We start from the raw sequence: 17,253 nt of genomic DNA, 5'->3' as shown, positions 1-17,253 counted from the left end.
TCCCTGTTCACAAGATGCCAGGAAGCAAGTGACCCTGGGCTCAGCTGCTTTACCATGGTCTCTCCTTGGTGTCATTCTCTACAAGGTTTCTGATCCGCAGGACGGCCCAGGGCAGGGGAGGGAGGAGGGTGGACGGGCATGGGGAGGAGGTCGAGGTGTAGGATTGGTAGCTTCACTTTAGCCACGCGCACCTTGTCAAAGCAAGTCTTTGAGACTCCCAGACTCAAGGAACACAATGCACCACTTGATAAAGATCTGGAAATTGAACTGCAAAATGTGGATAACTGACTTGCCTTAACTCCATTTAGTTTGAGTTTCTGTTTGGTTTCGTTGGTTTGTGTTTTTGAGACCAGACCTTACGTTACCATGCAGCCCAGGCTGACTTCCAACCCTCACCCTTGCCAGTCTTCAAGTGCTGGACTGCGCGGCAGCCAAGCACTCACAGCTGCTTCTCTCAGCATCTTTAACGGACATTGCCGTGCCTCCCTGTCACCTTGAACTGATGCAAACACCAACAACTCATCCTCACACAAACAAAACAGAAGCATGGTGACAAACCCACAATAAGGCACGCAGGGGGCCAACAGCAGTAGGAATGTTAAGGTAATAATGCGCTGAAATATAACTGTCTAACTTCAGAAAAGCATGGCATACAAGTTCCCTTGCGTAAGAGACAAGTTATATTTTAAAAAACCCAGAGGACGTACACAGCTGAAGTTGTTCCGCAAACTCTTTTGTACACCCCCTATGCATTTAGAAGCAGCCTTATCAACAGGTGCATTCAAAGAGCGACACTGGGAACCTTTAAAATGAACCATTTATTACATCAGATTGTTATTCTCACATTATGTAAGTTACACGTATGCTTATTCTGAGTATTTCACATGGAAAAAATTTAAACTTCTATAGGCAAGCAAAACTGTACCACACAATATATAAGTGGGAAAGGGGTTCTGCTAAACGTTCAAATAAGGCAAGTATTTAAAACAATAAAATGATAACAAAAAAATTAACCATTCCTTAAGAGAATTCAACACTACAAGCTAAATGTTCTTTCTGTGTATCCGTATAATCGAGGCAGTGTTTCTTCACTGAAAACATCAGGAAACGGAATAAGGCTCATTAACAGACACAGCTGCCCTCGAGGTTCCCTCCTCAGGTGCTTTCTTTAAATTTAAAAAACAAATCACAAAGTGCACAATTAAGGTATATCAAAAACTGAATCTGCTACTCTAACAACGGCTGCCCATGCTTAATACTTAGTGGTTTATTGAACCAAATTATATTTTTCCAGGGGGGGGGGCGGGAAAGAAGATAAGCCACTGTAAAATATTTAGTTTGAAATATATGCTAATACTTTTCATAGAAATCAAAAGTTATGGAGGAAGAGGGTTATTCATTGTGAGGAAGAGGAAGCAAAACACTAGGATGACCAAACATTTTCAAAGAACAAGCGCCACAAAGGACATGTGCATTCAGTCCCGCAATCGCAGCAAGGCGACCTTCTTACTCCAGCCAGTCTACTTCGTCGAACTCCGAGTCGTCTTCCGAGTCGCTGTACTCCACAGCGATACGGCGAGACAGGATGGTGGCCACGTCATTTTCAATTCGCTCATGCTTAGCTTCCTGCTCACGCTGCTCTTCGACTTTTCGTAGCTGAATACCTGATACAGCAAAGCCGAACCAATCGTTTAAAATTAGAATGCGAAAACTGGACACAATCCTCAGGGATTAAAACTAAAGGCGTGTGAGGAACACTAATGGGGAAATCAAAAGCCAACTCCACTGAAAATGAAATCTGAAGGAACTGGATTGGAGTTTTAAGTCTGTTACATGAGCACCTGTAAATCAGGTCCTGAACCCCCAGCTATTCCCTGGGGTAACCCCCAGCTGTTCCCGGGGGGGAGGGACACCCCAGCTGTTCCCGGGGGGTATCTGTCGTACTTCACACTCATCTGTAACCAGATGACACACATCTAACCACCTGCTGACTATGTCTTCTGAGGCCTCACTGTCCCCTGCACTTGAAGGAAAGGCGCTATCATTCTCTATAGTCTTGATTCCCGCTTAGGAAATGCCGAATTAACAAATGAATAAACATGATCTTTCTTGCTTCTAAGTGAAGAACCTTAATCCTTTAGAGGTTATCTGGCATAACAGATATCAATTACACCCCAAATAAAAAAACTTCTGCACTGAAAATATTTTAAGGAAGTTAATAATATACAGAAGGGGAATTTTTATTAAAATTTCTATATCACAGAAGCCCAATGCTGTAAGTTTCTTCTTCTTTCTTTTTCAGACAGTCTCATGTAGCCCAGGCTGGCACGGGACTAGCCACAGCCAAGAATCACCTCGAACTTCTGACGCTCCTCACGCCTCTAGCTCCCCAGGGCTGGAGTACAAGTGTAGGCCACTGTGTTTGTGTGGCACTAGGGCCAAGGGCTCTGTGCACGCTAGGCAAGCCCTCTGCCAACCAAACCACATTCCCAACTCCACTGCTTTCTATTTCTCATTCATCTTAAGAAACCTTACCAAGTATCAGAGTGAAATGATTAAATATGTTTTATTTTTCCTGAAAGTCACTTAAAATATGGAAGTTCTGCTTCTTAAATGCCATTTGTACAAAAACACGGCCACCTAAAAGTGTATAAACAAGGAACACAACATTGTCCTAGGCATTCGGAAGATTTCCAATGTTACCGTGACAGTGCTTTCCAGGGCTCTGAGGAGATTACCTTTCCGTATTGCTTCCAGCAGCACGCTCCTCGCGTCACTGATCACAGGCAGGGTGGATGGATGGCGCTTTGGCTCAGAAGCAGGTATAACTTGTGATGGAGGAGACGGGGGCATTAATGGAACATGGGGACCTGGGGCAGTCGATGGAGTTGGATGTAGCCCAGAGGGAGGATGAGCAAGAGCTGCAACGGTGACGGGTGATGAAGGCCGAATGCCAGGTGGTGGCAGAGGAGGCGGTGGTGGGGGTGGAGGCAGCCCCTGCCCTTCGCCTTGTGGGAGTGGATGAACCGGTACAGTCTCACATACTGGGGCAGCTCTAGCTACTGGTGGAGAAGGCTGGACTAGAGGAGGAGCAATGGGAGGAGGAGCTGGGTGAAGAACGCCAGGGGCGATCTGCAGAGGAGCTGGCGGTGGGGGCACTGCTGGGGCTGGCAGAGCGGTGGCTGGAGGTGGAGGTGGGGGAGGGACTGGTGGGGGAGGAGTTGAAGTCATCGAAGCTCTCAAGGAAGAAGTTGACAAGGCGGATGGAAGAGGTGGTGGAGGAGGTGGGGGAGTGGGGCTCACAAACACGGGTGTTCTGCCTGCAGCTGGTGACTGGGGGCGATTCTCTATCAAACCTGTGGCCGAGCTGAAATGATAAAGAGATCCTCAAAGTTACTGAGCAGGAAACTAAAAGGAAAACAGCTGTAGGAACTGTGAATGAATGTGAATGAACACCAGCAGCTCCACCAACAGGCCCATTTACACGTCCCTATAGAAATTTTACACTATTTACACTATTTCTAAAAAGTGAGAGCTAAAAGTGTACAAGAATGTACACAGTGTATCAGAGAAATGGAGTTTTGGTTTATAATAATCCAACTTTCTGAACACCTCAACACTGTATGCGACTTTCACATCCACTCGGAAATTTTATGCCTTAGTAAGTAGTGTCCGACGCTGCACTGTGACAGCGCTGTGGGTCTACAATGATGCAACCCTTCCACACTCGGTGTCTGCACGCTTACTTACGGCAATACAGGCTACTGTGATGAAGGCGCGTTTGTACGGAATCTGCTAAGGCTCATTGTACGTCATTTCACTGAAGTTAATGCCAGCTCATTAAAACCCACAAAAGGAAATTTCCAGTCCCTTTTCTTCCTGAGGCTGGTATACCAAATAAGTCAGTGATACGAGGCTTTTGTGGTCTGTTCTATTTTAAACTAATGGTAAATGGTAAAGCTGGGCTCTATTTCGATTAGAAAACTTCTTTAATATTCCCATGTTAAAAATGTCAAGTGTCTAACTGACCACATTAAAGTTCAAAATAGCTTTACTGAAATACTGCTATAAGAAACTGCCTATTCTCTCTGAAGTTACTAAAATATTTTTCTTAATATCAAACTAACATCTTTGGCCTCCATATTTTAGACCTTTATGACGTAAAAATTCGTTCTTTCTTAATAAACTGCGTAAGATAACGCTAGTTAACAAAGCTGCAAGTACATGAAAACACAAATCTTTACAGCAATTAGCTAAATGTCTCTAGGAGAATGAACCTGTTCTCATCAGAGGAAAGCAAACACATTTTCTATGCCAAAGGCACCTTGTTTATAAACCAAGTTTTGTTTCAAGCAGTCATTCATAGACAGTCTCTGGCTGCCTCCACACAGTGATAGCAGACTCGAGCTCTTGTGACAGAGGCTACTTGTCCAGAAAGCCCGAAATGTTTACCATTGATCCATTGAAGAAAAAGGGCCACTGGTTCCCCAGGATAAAGTATTAAGGGGTTGTCCCGCATACCTGATACAGGTGGGTATGGGCTTTGCATCTCCTGCCCCATGCATTGGTGGAGGCGGAGGTGGCTCATGGGGTCTGACTAAGACCCTTTCCTCTGCTCTGGTCAGAAGTTCACTCATCTGGCTGAACGGCAAGGCAGAAAGTGAGTAAGATCCGTCCATATGATCCACGTATGTCTGTGGCCTTAAAGAAAGAGACGTAAGAACAGTGTCTCTACTAGAGAAATGAAATGTTACGTGAATGGTTATTCTTTGGAGTGCCAGTAGTTTATTTCTGTAAATTACTTTTAACCAATGATTGACAAGTAAAATATAAAAACTGGAATTTATTACCACTTGGACATTGATTTTCTTAAACTACTGGCTTCCAAAGGTTTTGTGAACAAATAATTTTCTCTGGTTCTAGCATTCAGCAACATGAGATTTAGATAAAATCTTAGCTGGGCAACCAAAGATCTGTATTTACCAACTGCAGTGCATTCTGGGAACAAAACTGGATTAACAGATGTGCAGAGTGTGTCACAAATTAGTCCACTTACGCTGGTAAACAAGCCAGACAAATGCCTATGTTTAACTGAGCAGAAATGTGTACCTACAGATTTTTGTTTGTTTAATTTCCTTTCTTTCAGTTTCTTTTAGTAATATAGCTAATATTTGTTATGCCTCTAATACTGTCCATGTGTTGCTCATTTCTAATAAAATGAGAATGATAATACATATATAAATTCCGACAGAAACTTGAAAGCAGTATGTTATGCTAGCAAGTCACTTAGATAGGACCCCTGGCCACTGAGAAAGGAACAGGACCTGGTGCACATGTCTGTAAAAAAAGGTAGCAATTCTGTCTGAAATCCCTGATGTATCTGAATTCGGGGACTTGGGACAAACAGAATTGAAGCTCTTCTTATCTCCAGTTTCATATGCGATAAATCACTATTTCAGAAATATTCCAGACACGCTTTGCTATGGCACTCAACACAGTCTACCTGAAATATTGGGAGGAAGTCTTCAGATAAAAGCTAAAACAAATCATAAAACTATCTACTTTAAACATTTCTTTCTATAAATGGCAACACGAAGTCCAAATGTGGAAAGAACCTGCTGAAGGGGGTTGGGTTTCAGCAGGTTCAGTGGTTAGGGTTGAAAATACTTCTATTACAACAGGGCCTTCTTCCAACTCCACAGCTTGGGAGCCAAGACTTAGACATACAGAGAGATATTATAAGTAAATCCAATGTTTAGCATTCATTCAGAAACAAAATAAAAGAAACCTTGTTTCAAAATGAGAGGCTGGGCCATTCGCAACCTCAATATGCTTGTGTAAGAGATCAGCATCATCTTCAGCCAGCTCTGGACCCTGGGCCAGCTTCTGCCATTCTCTCCGCCTGTCATGAGGAGCTCTTGGCACTTTTTCAGGTTCATGAGGACGATCTAGATTTTTCTGCTATAACAGAAGTAATGACACAAAGCCAAGTGGTGAAATGCTAAACACTTAAAAAAGGGGTTATAGTAGTCAAGATGAAATCCTAAGGTCAATGCTGAAAAAGGCAATGCCAACACGATACAGCAAACCTAGAGCCATTCACTGACCAGATTTCGCTGTACGCCCAGTTTCTCACCACGGTTTTACAACTCAATTTCAAACCGAGGGATCAGATACTAAATGGTGTGCCTAGACTTAAGGCAGAAAATCCTCTGGGTGCAGACAAGTCCCTAACCTTTACTCCCATACCTACTATTAACAAGGGTCAAAGTTTACCATGGACGACAGAACTATCAACTCCTGGTCAAATAACTAAGACACTAAATTATCTGTATGGGAAGTGGACAAAAATTACAATCAGGGGAGACAGCATAGGAGAAGGTACAACAAGTATCAAACGCCCAAAGGGACAAAGCAGGTAACATGTATGATGAAGCCTGTCAGGTGTAAGACGGGGCACACTGTGAAGAAGATAAGCACGGCCGTCTAAGGAATTCTACTTCAAACAACGATTCACAACCCTTGTGCTTAGCAAACAAAACCTGTGTTCAGGAGCACTTTAGCTTGCCAGTCACCGGACTGCAAACTCCAGCTCGAACACAAGGGCACTGTCCAGCACAGAGGAATCTAACAAGAGAGTATTACAGGGACTGAGGAAAGCAGAGATAAACAAAGGCATAATGAAGACAGCCTGTGCCTCCACTGTGCCAAAATACAACTTGTTCCTTCCTTCCATCACTTTAAAAGTCATTAGCAGGAAATAAGGCAGATTCAGGAAAATTTTACCAGAAAGTGGAAGATGGCAGCACAACAGCCTGGCAAAGGAATTTAGCGAGGATTCAACAACCTGTTGAAAACAGCTAGGACACATGGTGTTGCAGAAAGTGTTGGCTTGGCTTCCCGCCTTTACTCACATCTACACAATATTCCTTTGTGACCTGTGAGGTGAAGGACTTTATGGCATGGGCCCAACGAAACAAGACCGTCAAAGTGTGGGTTAACCAACCGGGTTTCCCACGTGCAGCAACACACGAATACATAAACATAACGCAAGCTTTTGAATCTCTTTAATACCTTCTGTTTTCTCTTTTCCTTCCTCTTATCCTCTGTATCTTGCAACATCTTTTCTTTCCACAGATCAAAGAAATACGAAGGATTGGTATAAAACTTCAGCCCTTCCTTCCCATCGTCCCTGAAATACAATATGTCCAACACCGTGTGTTAGGTGAGAGAGAAGACAATCAGGCAAATTTATCACAGAAACGTGCTGCCCCTCACACCACGCCCATTATCCAGCGCTGTGACATACAGCAGGTGCAGATGTGTTGACACTCAAGGCAATAGGGTGACGAGTTCAAGGCTACTCTGACTTGCACACGGAGATCGTGTCTCAAAATGAACAACCATTGCCAAAACAGAGCACTGCATTTTTATAAATAAATCAGAAACGAAAGCATGGAAGAGGAAAGAGCAGAGCTTTCCAGAGCTGAGACTGTAGTTTAAAGCCTTGCTGTGGAACAGCAAGGTCACCCTTGCTGAGTGAGAGACTCCTAAGTCCTTTGAGAAATAATTAATAATTAGAAATGGTTCTGCCGGAAAGCTAAGTCTGGAAAGCAGGAGCATCGCTTAGAACAGAGCCCTCTGCCCGTGTCCACCGGTGTTCTAACGAAGTTAGCATCTTACTAAACCCAAAAGCTGTTTCTCAGTTTTCAGTTCGACATCAGCACTCACTTGTATCTGTCAACCTGCCTACTGAACCGGCTTCAAATGACAACTCGAATGTCATTTTCTCAAAACGTGTTGTACATCTCAAACTGCTGAGTGAAAAAAATCCGGTGAGAGAATTCCCAAGAAACACTAATTGCGGACTTCACCGGAGTACAGGGTGGAAAGCATTAAACAGATACAGAAAGTGAAGATAGATATACATATCAAGAACAAAGAATGCAACCAGCATGGTTATGAGTACTGTGGAATTTTTAGCTTCTTTTTCCTAATATTAAAAGTAAAATGAGAAAGACAATGGCAACTTTACTGACACAATTCCACGGGAATCACTTTGCTAGTGGCTCTTCATAATAATGACTTGAACAGGTCCTGACTTTTGTATGTCAGAGCCTGAGAAGCTCATCTGAAGAGTAAATAAAGGTTTTCTGAAAGTAACAGGTAGGGAGGGAGGCCATTCTGTTGACTAGAACCAAGTGAGATTAAAACTGTGTGAATCCAGCATTTAAATCTAAGTAGGAGAGAGACGGTGGGGTTTCTGGCTGATTCTACTGACCTGTAAGGAGTGAGGATGTTGAGCGGTGGAGGCTGCTCACAGACATCGTACGTCTCCTGCAGTGGGATGGGCAAAGTCTTGCGGTCGAAAAGCTGCTGATCTTGAATTGTAGAACTTCGGAAAGCTTTTCTCATCGTGATATCTTGCAAAGATACTAAAACAAAAATCACAAATGCATTTTATTTTCCTAAGACTACTCAGCTGAATACTTCATATTTATTTCAAAGCTAGTATGCCACAAAAGGTTGTGTGCCTTTAGTGACATCATCAGTCAGGAGTCAGTCTAAATATTCTATTATTATATTTAACCATAGCTTTCTCTGCCTGATCTTCTAGGTGAATTTGGACACAACTTTTGGTTTCTCAAGCTCAGAGAGTCCTAATGATAAATTTCCAGTATTTCTTTTTCTTTGCTGGCCATTCCTGCCCACCCTCACCCAACTTATACTCTTTCCTTTTCTCTGTCATCTTTCCCATCCGTTCTATTCCTCATTAGCTTACGGTCAGAAGCACCTGAAGGAACTAATACCTAGTGACAGTCCAGGTTGAATGGTGTTGACTTCTTGCTATGTATAATATCACATGTGTGTCACCTATATTAGTTTGACTTTAGTCTTTTTATTTATACTATAATGATTTCTACCTAAGCATAAATTTTTGGAAGACTTAAAGACTTTCTTGTACCTTAGTGTCTCCAGTAATTGGTACAGCACAATCACATACATGATGATTTAAAGCTAATTTCATTTGTTTTTGTACTGTCAAGCATATTAAAATAAAGCATGCACCAAAATATTGCAGTATAATAGCTCCCAGCACTTGGTAGGTGAAGGCAGGAGATTTGCCCCAAGTTCCAAGACAGTGTAGTTTATAAAGTAAGATTCTATCACAAAACAAGAAACAAAAGATGAAGATATCCTATATATGGAATATGTGTGACCGTGAGTATACAAATGCTGTATACCACAGCAATGCCAGTAAGCAATCACAATTTACCACTATCATTCCTAAAAATACTGTATCATTTCTTACAAATAAAATCTAAGAACATCTGGATCTGTACAGCAGCGGTCTGTGGTCACAGAGGGACTGTGTTTTCAACAAGTCCACAGTCCCAGTTTGTGACAGACGCATTCATAAACATCAGAATACAATTTAGAGAGACAGGGGAAAGAAGCTTCCCCCTCCTGTCATCAGAGAGCAAATCCTGTGTGGGATGGAGGCTTCCACCAATTCATTTCAGTCAACCTTGCCATTTCAGTGAACCCAAAATTGCTTTTCCATCTTTAAATACAAACAGCCAAAGCTAGAAAACACACAACAGGCTCAACTAATGAGGCTAAGCAGCCCACCAGAACAGAAACAGGACAGATCTGGTTTCAAGGCTAACTTCCCACAATCCGCACACTGTTTCCAGGCAGGGCAAGGGACATGGATCGATTGCTGCTGCTCCCTCCCTCTCTCAATTTATCAATTCTAACTAGGGACCAAACAGAGACTGATGGCAAACACCCAAAGCCATTCTGGTAAGGGATATAAAAAGCACACACAACAGCAAGTCCCTTCCTACCTCCAACTCTTTCCGTCACATCGTACTGACGAACGCACTGTTGGGACAACGTCCCTTCCACTGGCAATATCTTATGCTACCTCAACAGTGTTATAGACACAGTAAGTATGTCAGCTCAATGTGTTTGTAAACAAAATTGGATTAAATATAATTGCATTCATTTTTACAACTTTTTAGACGTTTTCTTAATTACTTGGCAGTTTCATGGTTGCTACCACTTAAAGATAATTGAAAATACTTTTTTATCATACTCTGTAGTTTAATTGTATGTTCATAATGTTATTTTCTTTGAATTCCCATTGAATTTCAAAGCCCAGATTGAATCACAAATCTCCACAAAACAATTCCAATTATTCACATTCAAAACAGTTAAGTGTTCAGCTTTTAGATTTGGAATTAGTCTCCATGCTTCACATATTTTAAAGGAGCTACAGAAAAAAATAAAGGAAGCCATGTATAATCCTGCCATGCTCATACCTTCAGTCATATACTGGCATTGGTACTTCTACTTAATGATGGTGTTCAGATATTTATTGACATTTAACGGCATGAGAGCAACCAGAATGCAATAATACATGCAACAAACTGTCAGGGAAGAAAAACCAACAAGTACTATACTTAAATATAGCATTTTGAAATTAAATGCTAATTTTTGCTACACATGAAAACGGGATTTATACAGGAATTATTACATGACATACATCTGTAACAAAATGTTAAAAAGAAAATGTTGATATAAATTATATTGAAAGTATGTATGGTTATAATGAATTTCTCTACAATAACAATTAGATATATTTCAAGAATTTCATGATATGCGGTTAATGTACCAAATATACTTCAAAAGAAAGCTCTAAGAAAGACAACCTACATGCAAAACACACATGGGACAGAGACTCTGGACCAAGAACATAGGAACATTCGTATAACTTCACAATAAAACGATCATCCGATTTTAAAACGAGAGGTTGAAGGAAAACAAAGAGGGGCAAAGAAATGGACATTTCTCCAAGAAAATACACACGCAGGGCTCTAAGCTCAGTGTCGTTTGTCCTCAGCGGAATACAAACAGATCTAAGAACAAGCGGAAGACGCTGGTCACAGGAGACCACTTACTATGCCATTCACTCACATGACATGCCCAGAACAGGAGAAGCCACGGATGCAGGAGATTAGTGATGAGACACAGGCAGCGCGGGGAAGATGGAGAACGGGGCCTCTTTGTGGAAGCTAAAAATGGCCCAAAACTGGCTGCAGCTATAGAACCTGGTTAAATATGCTGAACTGTGTCTCGATCTTAATGAATGATGTACGTTAAGAGTAGTAAATACTCATTACATTATGTCAAAAGGAGTTGCTCAAGATATTCATCCTAACATTCTACTCTTTGCTTTAAAAATATTTAATGTTTCCAATGTTTAAATTTAGATATATAACTTGAATCGACACTAAAAATGTTGTTCAGCAAAAAGTTTGATGAGTATATTATGAAAAATTCACATAACTCTCTACAGTATATAAATGAAAATTATATTCTCTGTTTCATTTCTTTTTATGGATTAAAGAAAGAGCAATCTGTGCAGTGGTGGCACACACCTTTAAAACCCAGCACACAAGAGACAGAGGCAGGAGGAGCTCTGAGTTCAAGGCCAGCCTGGTCTACAAAGTGAGTGCACAACCACAACCGCCACCACCACCAGCAAAGCAACTTGTGAATTTTCAGTGTTTTAAGGCATTTTAAAAATTAACATGCAAGGTATCTACAGAAGCATAAAGTGTGTTTTTAACCACTAAAATTTCTACCATACTAAATAGCGATGTGTGTGTGTGTGTGTGTGTGTTTTAAATAAACCTTATATAACCATTTTATTCTTGGCATAGAGTAGTTTGGGGAATGTTCATTTACAGCAGACAGTCTAAACCTTTAGATTTCAGAAGCTTTTTGCTGGGTGGTGGGTGGCCACACTTTAATCCCAGCCCTTAGGGGCAGAGGCAGGTGGATCTCTGTGAGCTCAAGGCCAGCCTGGTCTGCAGAGCTAGCCCAGGACTGGCTCCAAAGCTACACAGAGAAACCCCTCCTCAAAAAACAAAACCAAGTAATAATTAAAAAAAGATTTCAGATACTTTTCAAGTCATTTTAGTTTCTCAGACAAAACGCACACAAAAAATAAGGGAGAAAGAACTTAAGAAAGTCTGATCAAAATATCTTCATGTCAGAAATTAAGAGATAAATAGTATACCCAAAAAAGGTTTTTTTTTGTTTTTTTTTTTTTTTTTTTTTTAAGTAGAAATGGAAGTCACTGACAGCACGACAGCGAAGGTTAGGGGTAGACTCTAATAGATTCACACTTAATACTGTTCATAAACACACATCCATCTCCCGTTTGAATACAATGTAGAGGAAAATGCACAAGAGCAGACTCACATTCTTCTTCTTTAGGGTCCAGCTGTGTGACACTGACAGACAGGCGGTCCACGCGCTCTTGCAGTGAGTTAACTCTGAAGGAAAAACTATGTGCTTCATTGAACAATTCTCCAAATATGTCTTCCGCATACTTACCTAAGCAAATATGAAACACACCGCAATGTAACAAACTGTGATCTCAATCACAACAAGCAGCTTAGCAGTTAAAAGTGCTGCCCTGTCACACAGGGCTTTTATCAGGAGCTGCCTCACACCTTTAACCCTACCCTAAGGCTGCTCAGCGATGAGGGGGCGGGGCTGGGAAAAACACATCCTGCTTGGTGACCTGCCTCTAAAATAGCAAGACTTTATACGCTTCACACTTAACTTCCAGATGAGGGTTAGGGAAGACTATTATGCAAAAATATATAAAAATAAGGTATGTTTTCACTCCATAATCAGCATAAATATACAGACTACTCTGCTAGAGTGGGATTTCAAGCCAAAGGCAGAATACAAGGCTGTCTTAGGAAACACAGAAGCAACACTTTGGAGAGGCATGTTATCTTCTCTTATTATAAATAATTTCTTTTAAAAATCAGCAAAAAGCTGAAATTCTTTAACTTTCCTAGTCATATATATTATTGCCAAAAACTGGAGGCCAAATGATAACCAGAAATCCTCTGAAGTTCACAAATTTTAAACAGAGGATGATATTTAAACAAATATGAAAAGCAATTTAAAATGCAGAGTAGGCTCAAATCTTTCCTTCATTTACAGTGAGGCACTGGTATCAATTTCCTCAACTGTCAAATAGGAATAATAAAATATATTATATGTAATTACATATTAGTTATATTTATAAGTACATAAGTATAAATAAATATAAAAGATAAATTAAAAAAATCTATCTCCAAAGAAGTTTTAAGGCAAGACGACACAGGCACCAAGATGCATGGCAGTAACCTAGCACAAGTAAGATTCCACAGCATTGGTTAAGAGCCTAGACGTGAGAAAGGCGTCTAACTGTGGGGGTAGGACAGTGCTCAAGGTGTCCCCAGATAGCATGCCAGCAGGTGAGAGAAGCATCACAAATGGGATAGAAATGTAAATGTTAGGGACACAGAGATGTGACTTACTACTTCATCTCTGAAAGTCATCAGTTTAAAACCAGGAACTTTCATAGATTACACGCCTGAAATTAGAAGCAGGTTTTTGAATGAAATGCTGGCCAGTTTCATGTTAGCTGGACATAAGCTAGTCATTTGGAAAGAGGGAGCCTCAAAACGCCCACCAGATTGGCCTGTAGGGCATTTTCTTGACTGATGATCAATAGGGGAGGGCCACACTGTGGGCGGTGCCACCCGTGGGCTTGGTGGTCCTGGGTGCTCTAAGAACGTGGGCTCGGCAAGCAAAGAGAGCAATTCTTCTAGGGGCTCTGCATCGATTCCTGCCTCCAGCTCCCTTCCTTGAGTGATGGGGGGAGTGTGACACTAGAGTTGCGGGTTGCAATGAACCCTTTCTTCCCCAAAGTTGCGTATGACCATGGTGTTTTACCAGAGCAACAGAAAACCTAACTACAACAGATACATTCACATTTTCCTGGAGAAAGGATCCATAGCTTTTCAACGGTTTTAAAGAGTCCATGACACTCCCCCCTGAAGCTGAAATGCCTAACACTGGCTGATGGTGTCCCATCCACTCTCTATATTCCTCACATCTTGTAGCTACGTCCCTTCCGCTCCTAAAGGTGACAGATTTGCTGTGAAGCTGAGGTGTCATCATGAAGTCCAGCTCTGCTTGAATTAGACCACTGCTCTCTGCGATGTCATCATCTAGGAAACTAAGCATAACCTGGACTCTGCCCCCAGTCACCAATGTCAGGTCACTTCAACTCTCCCCACGAACACAGGGTTTTTGCCTCTAGTCTTTTCCTTCTCAAAATATTTCATTCTTTAACGACCCATTTCAATCCATACTTTAATTAGGAGGCCTCTTTAAATCATAACCCACCAATGATTGCTTTTTAAAGACAGTTCCTGCAATCTACAGTTCATTTGAACGTGAATTATATGCCTGTTCCTTCTACTCAGAATGGTGTCTATACATATTTGAGATTCTTCAACTAAATGAGATGTTATTTTGGGACAACAGCCACAAATCTTTAACATTAAAGGGAGCATTCAACTTAACCTTCCAATGTCTGTCTACTTTGTCTTACAAATCCAGCCCACCCAGTCCCTCTCCTACTTTCTGGCCTATTATCTACCTAGAGTCTGTGGTTTAGACAGACGGCTCCCTGGACGTTTATGTGCTGAAGGTCTGGCCTTTGGTGCAGTGGCAGCGAGGTGCTGGAACACTACAAACTGGAGACAGAAGGCTCTAATACTGTCCTCACAGGCTGAATTAGCTCTAAGAGAGCAGGTTAAGGTAAATACCCCATGTTAACGACCTCTTCTTCAGCCAGCTGGTACCTTCCGTTTCTCCATCATATTCGGACCCAACCAAGTACACCCTTACCAGAGGCCGAGCATAAGGCTGCTCAAACTTAACTTTCAACTGTAAAAGGTTTGACCTAAATATATCTTTTCTTTATAGGTATCCAAATTCAAGTATTTTGTTATAGCATCAGGAAAAGAAATAATACACTCTGTTATTTACATGTGAGAGCAAAAACTAGACTTTATTAGCTCAACTCAGGAGTATGGACAGACTGTTTATACTGAACCACAGGAAGGAGAGCAAGACACCGTTTAGGTGATTAGAACTGCAAAGGCTAAGAGACAGCAAACAGAGAACAAGTTTATAGAAAGTGAATTTTAAATTTTCATTAATTATCTATTACAAAGCATAATTATTTTCTAATAGGAAAATATACACTGTTTATTGGAATAGAGATGCACTTCTGTTGAGAAGCCAGGGGATGTCCCTAAACCACATGGAATACTATAATTTATGGTCACTGCTGTGTTCACAAGCAGTTTTTGCGATATCAGTGGCGTAAAATGGAAAATCAGAATTGTCAAGAGCTATTTTAGTTACTGTGTGTTTGTCTGCCTGCCAGAAGCCGAGTTCTCTCGCAGATTTCACATCACGCCATGGTTTAGACTCTTGGTCCCACTTTCTGACGTCCCTAACACAAAACTCACAATACTGGCCTAATCCTATCGCTAGTGACAGCCTTACCTTGCTCTCTATACCTCTGATAATACGAAAATATTTTCTTACGCTAGCAAAATATATTTTATTTATTTATTTATTTATTTATTTATTTATTTATTTATTTATTTTTGAGACAGGGTTTCCCTGTAGTTTCTAGTGCCTGTCCTGGAACTAGCTCTTGTAGACCAGGCTGGCCTCGAAAGCAAAATATGTTTTAAAAGAGATTCTAAAGTCCCAAAACATAAACAGCTGAACGCTCCAGAAATAGGAAACAGAAGCAACAACCAAGCAAAGTCTATCCCGCCCATCAAATCACATTTTCAACCCACTTTCAATAATTCTAATCACCATGTGATACTGGTTTGAGAGATTCTGTTAATAGGAAGAAGAAATTACCATTAAAACTCTTGACTTTACATAGTGACTAAATTCTCACAGCAACGTTAAGATCTTCATATGAAACATCCTTCCTACACAAGTACGTTTTCTTAACACGGTAAGTCTAAAGCAAATTCTGGTCTGCAATACTGAAACTGATATAAATGCTTACTTAGGCTACTCAGTTGTCTAATTATATTTGCCAGGGAGATGTTGGTTACACATTCCAGCTCGTTCTTAATGCCCCTGGGCAGCGCTGTATGGCACAAGTGCCGAGGGTCAATGTTTCTTTTCACTAGTGGCATCTTGAGACCAACCGCTGTACCAGCTCACCTGTGAGAAACAGAAAGAGAAATCTGTATGATTTAGCTGCAAGCAACCGAGTGACACATTTAAGAATGAAGTTATACATGGTATGAAGACAACGTAACAGGTCACCTGACCCGAAGACACCAAACTCATCTGTTAACTATTTCTCTGCAATTATTAGAACGAACACACACACACACACAGCATCCTTTTACATATTCAGATCAACGCCCCCTCCTCGGGAATCCATGCCACTGTTATTTACCATTTGTACTACTACGTAACTGGTGTAAGGCCCTTGCTAAGGAAGTCTAAAAAAGCTGAGAACGTAACACCAAGTTTATATTTCTACATACTGCAGCTGTGCTCAACGGCTCACCACCTGAAATCTCATCAAACCTATCAAATCTTAATTAAAGTTCGGCTTCTTTGAATCACAGCGTGTCCCCCCCTTGGCTGATTCCTATGTGGTGCATAAATTTAGCATGCGAGGGCTAGTCAAACATCGCGTCTCCCGATACCGTGGTTTATATTTCACTGACCAGAGAATATTAACTATGAATGTATAAACTCAAGCATCATTAGTCAGAGTCTGGGTTACAAATCAGTCACTACGAGATGCATCGTGATCAGTGTGAGCAACCGAAGTCAGTTTGTTGTGCTGTGAATATTGTTCACTCATGGACAGCAAAGCTTTTAACCATGCCTTCTTGCCTGCCATCTTAAACACACACAAAGTTTTACGAAATGGTGTCGGAAAAGGGGAGCTGACAAAGGCAGAGGAGCAGCAAACAACACAAAAGATGATAATGCTGAAAACACAATTCAAATATAAGCTAAGTGGCATAAAAGAACAAATGGCTGACTTGAAATGCCACTGCCAGAGAGACTATGCAACTGGAAGAACTTAGCAAAGGTCAATTTATGGTCACAAATGAGAAATGTCCCCGTGACAAAGGGGAGTATGTTCTGCAGAGAGCAGACTCCCGGAGAAGAATTTCACATTCGGGGAGGTCTCAGCGCTGCAGTGGCACAGCACTGAGGGAAAGGATCATCCACGGGAGGCTGATTCAAATGCAGCAGAGAGAAGCTGAGCACTTGCCAAGGCGCAGAGAAAGACGCTCACTCTAACTGTGCTTTTGTGAGCTG

General features: G+C 41.4%; 1 protein-coding gene across 2 annotated transcripts; it reads right to left on the bottom strand.

The window, feature by feature from the left end:
• Positions 1-1,122: 1,122 nt before the first annotated feature.
• Positions 1,123-16,100, bottom strand: Wasf1 (WASP family member 1). 2 transcript variants are annotated; one of them, XM_038340087.1, is made up of 8 exons: positions 15,968-16,100; positions 12,277-12,411; positions 8,282-8,435; positions 7,075-7,192; positions 5,789-5,961; positions 4,522-4,701; positions 2,739-3,367; positions 1,123-1,664 (listed from the first exon to the last, which is right to left on the bottom strand). In XM_038340087.1, the coding sequence occupies exons 1-8, from the start codon at positions 16,098-16,100 to the stop codon at positions 1,507-1,509; spliced, it is 1,680 nt and encodes a 559-aa protein (XP_038196015.1). In that variant the 3' UTR covers positions 1,123-1,506. The 2 variants fall into 2 exon arrangements, with proteins under 2 accessions (XP_038196015.1, XP_038196016.1); XM_038340088.1 differs by having other exon boundaries at positions 5,789-5,958.
• Between the last annotated feature and the right edge of the window lie 1,153 nt (positions 16,101-17,253).

The sequence above is a fragment of the Arvicola amphibius genome, chromosome 8 (genome assembly GCF_903992535.2).
Source record: "Arvicola amphibius chromosome 8, mArvAmp1.2, whole genome shotgun sequence".
Classification (NCBI taxonomy): Eukaryota; Metazoa; Chordata; class Mammalia; order Rodentia; family Cricetidae; genus Arvicola; species Arvicola amphibius.
This window is presented reverse-complemented; position numbering and strand designations above follow the sequence as displayed.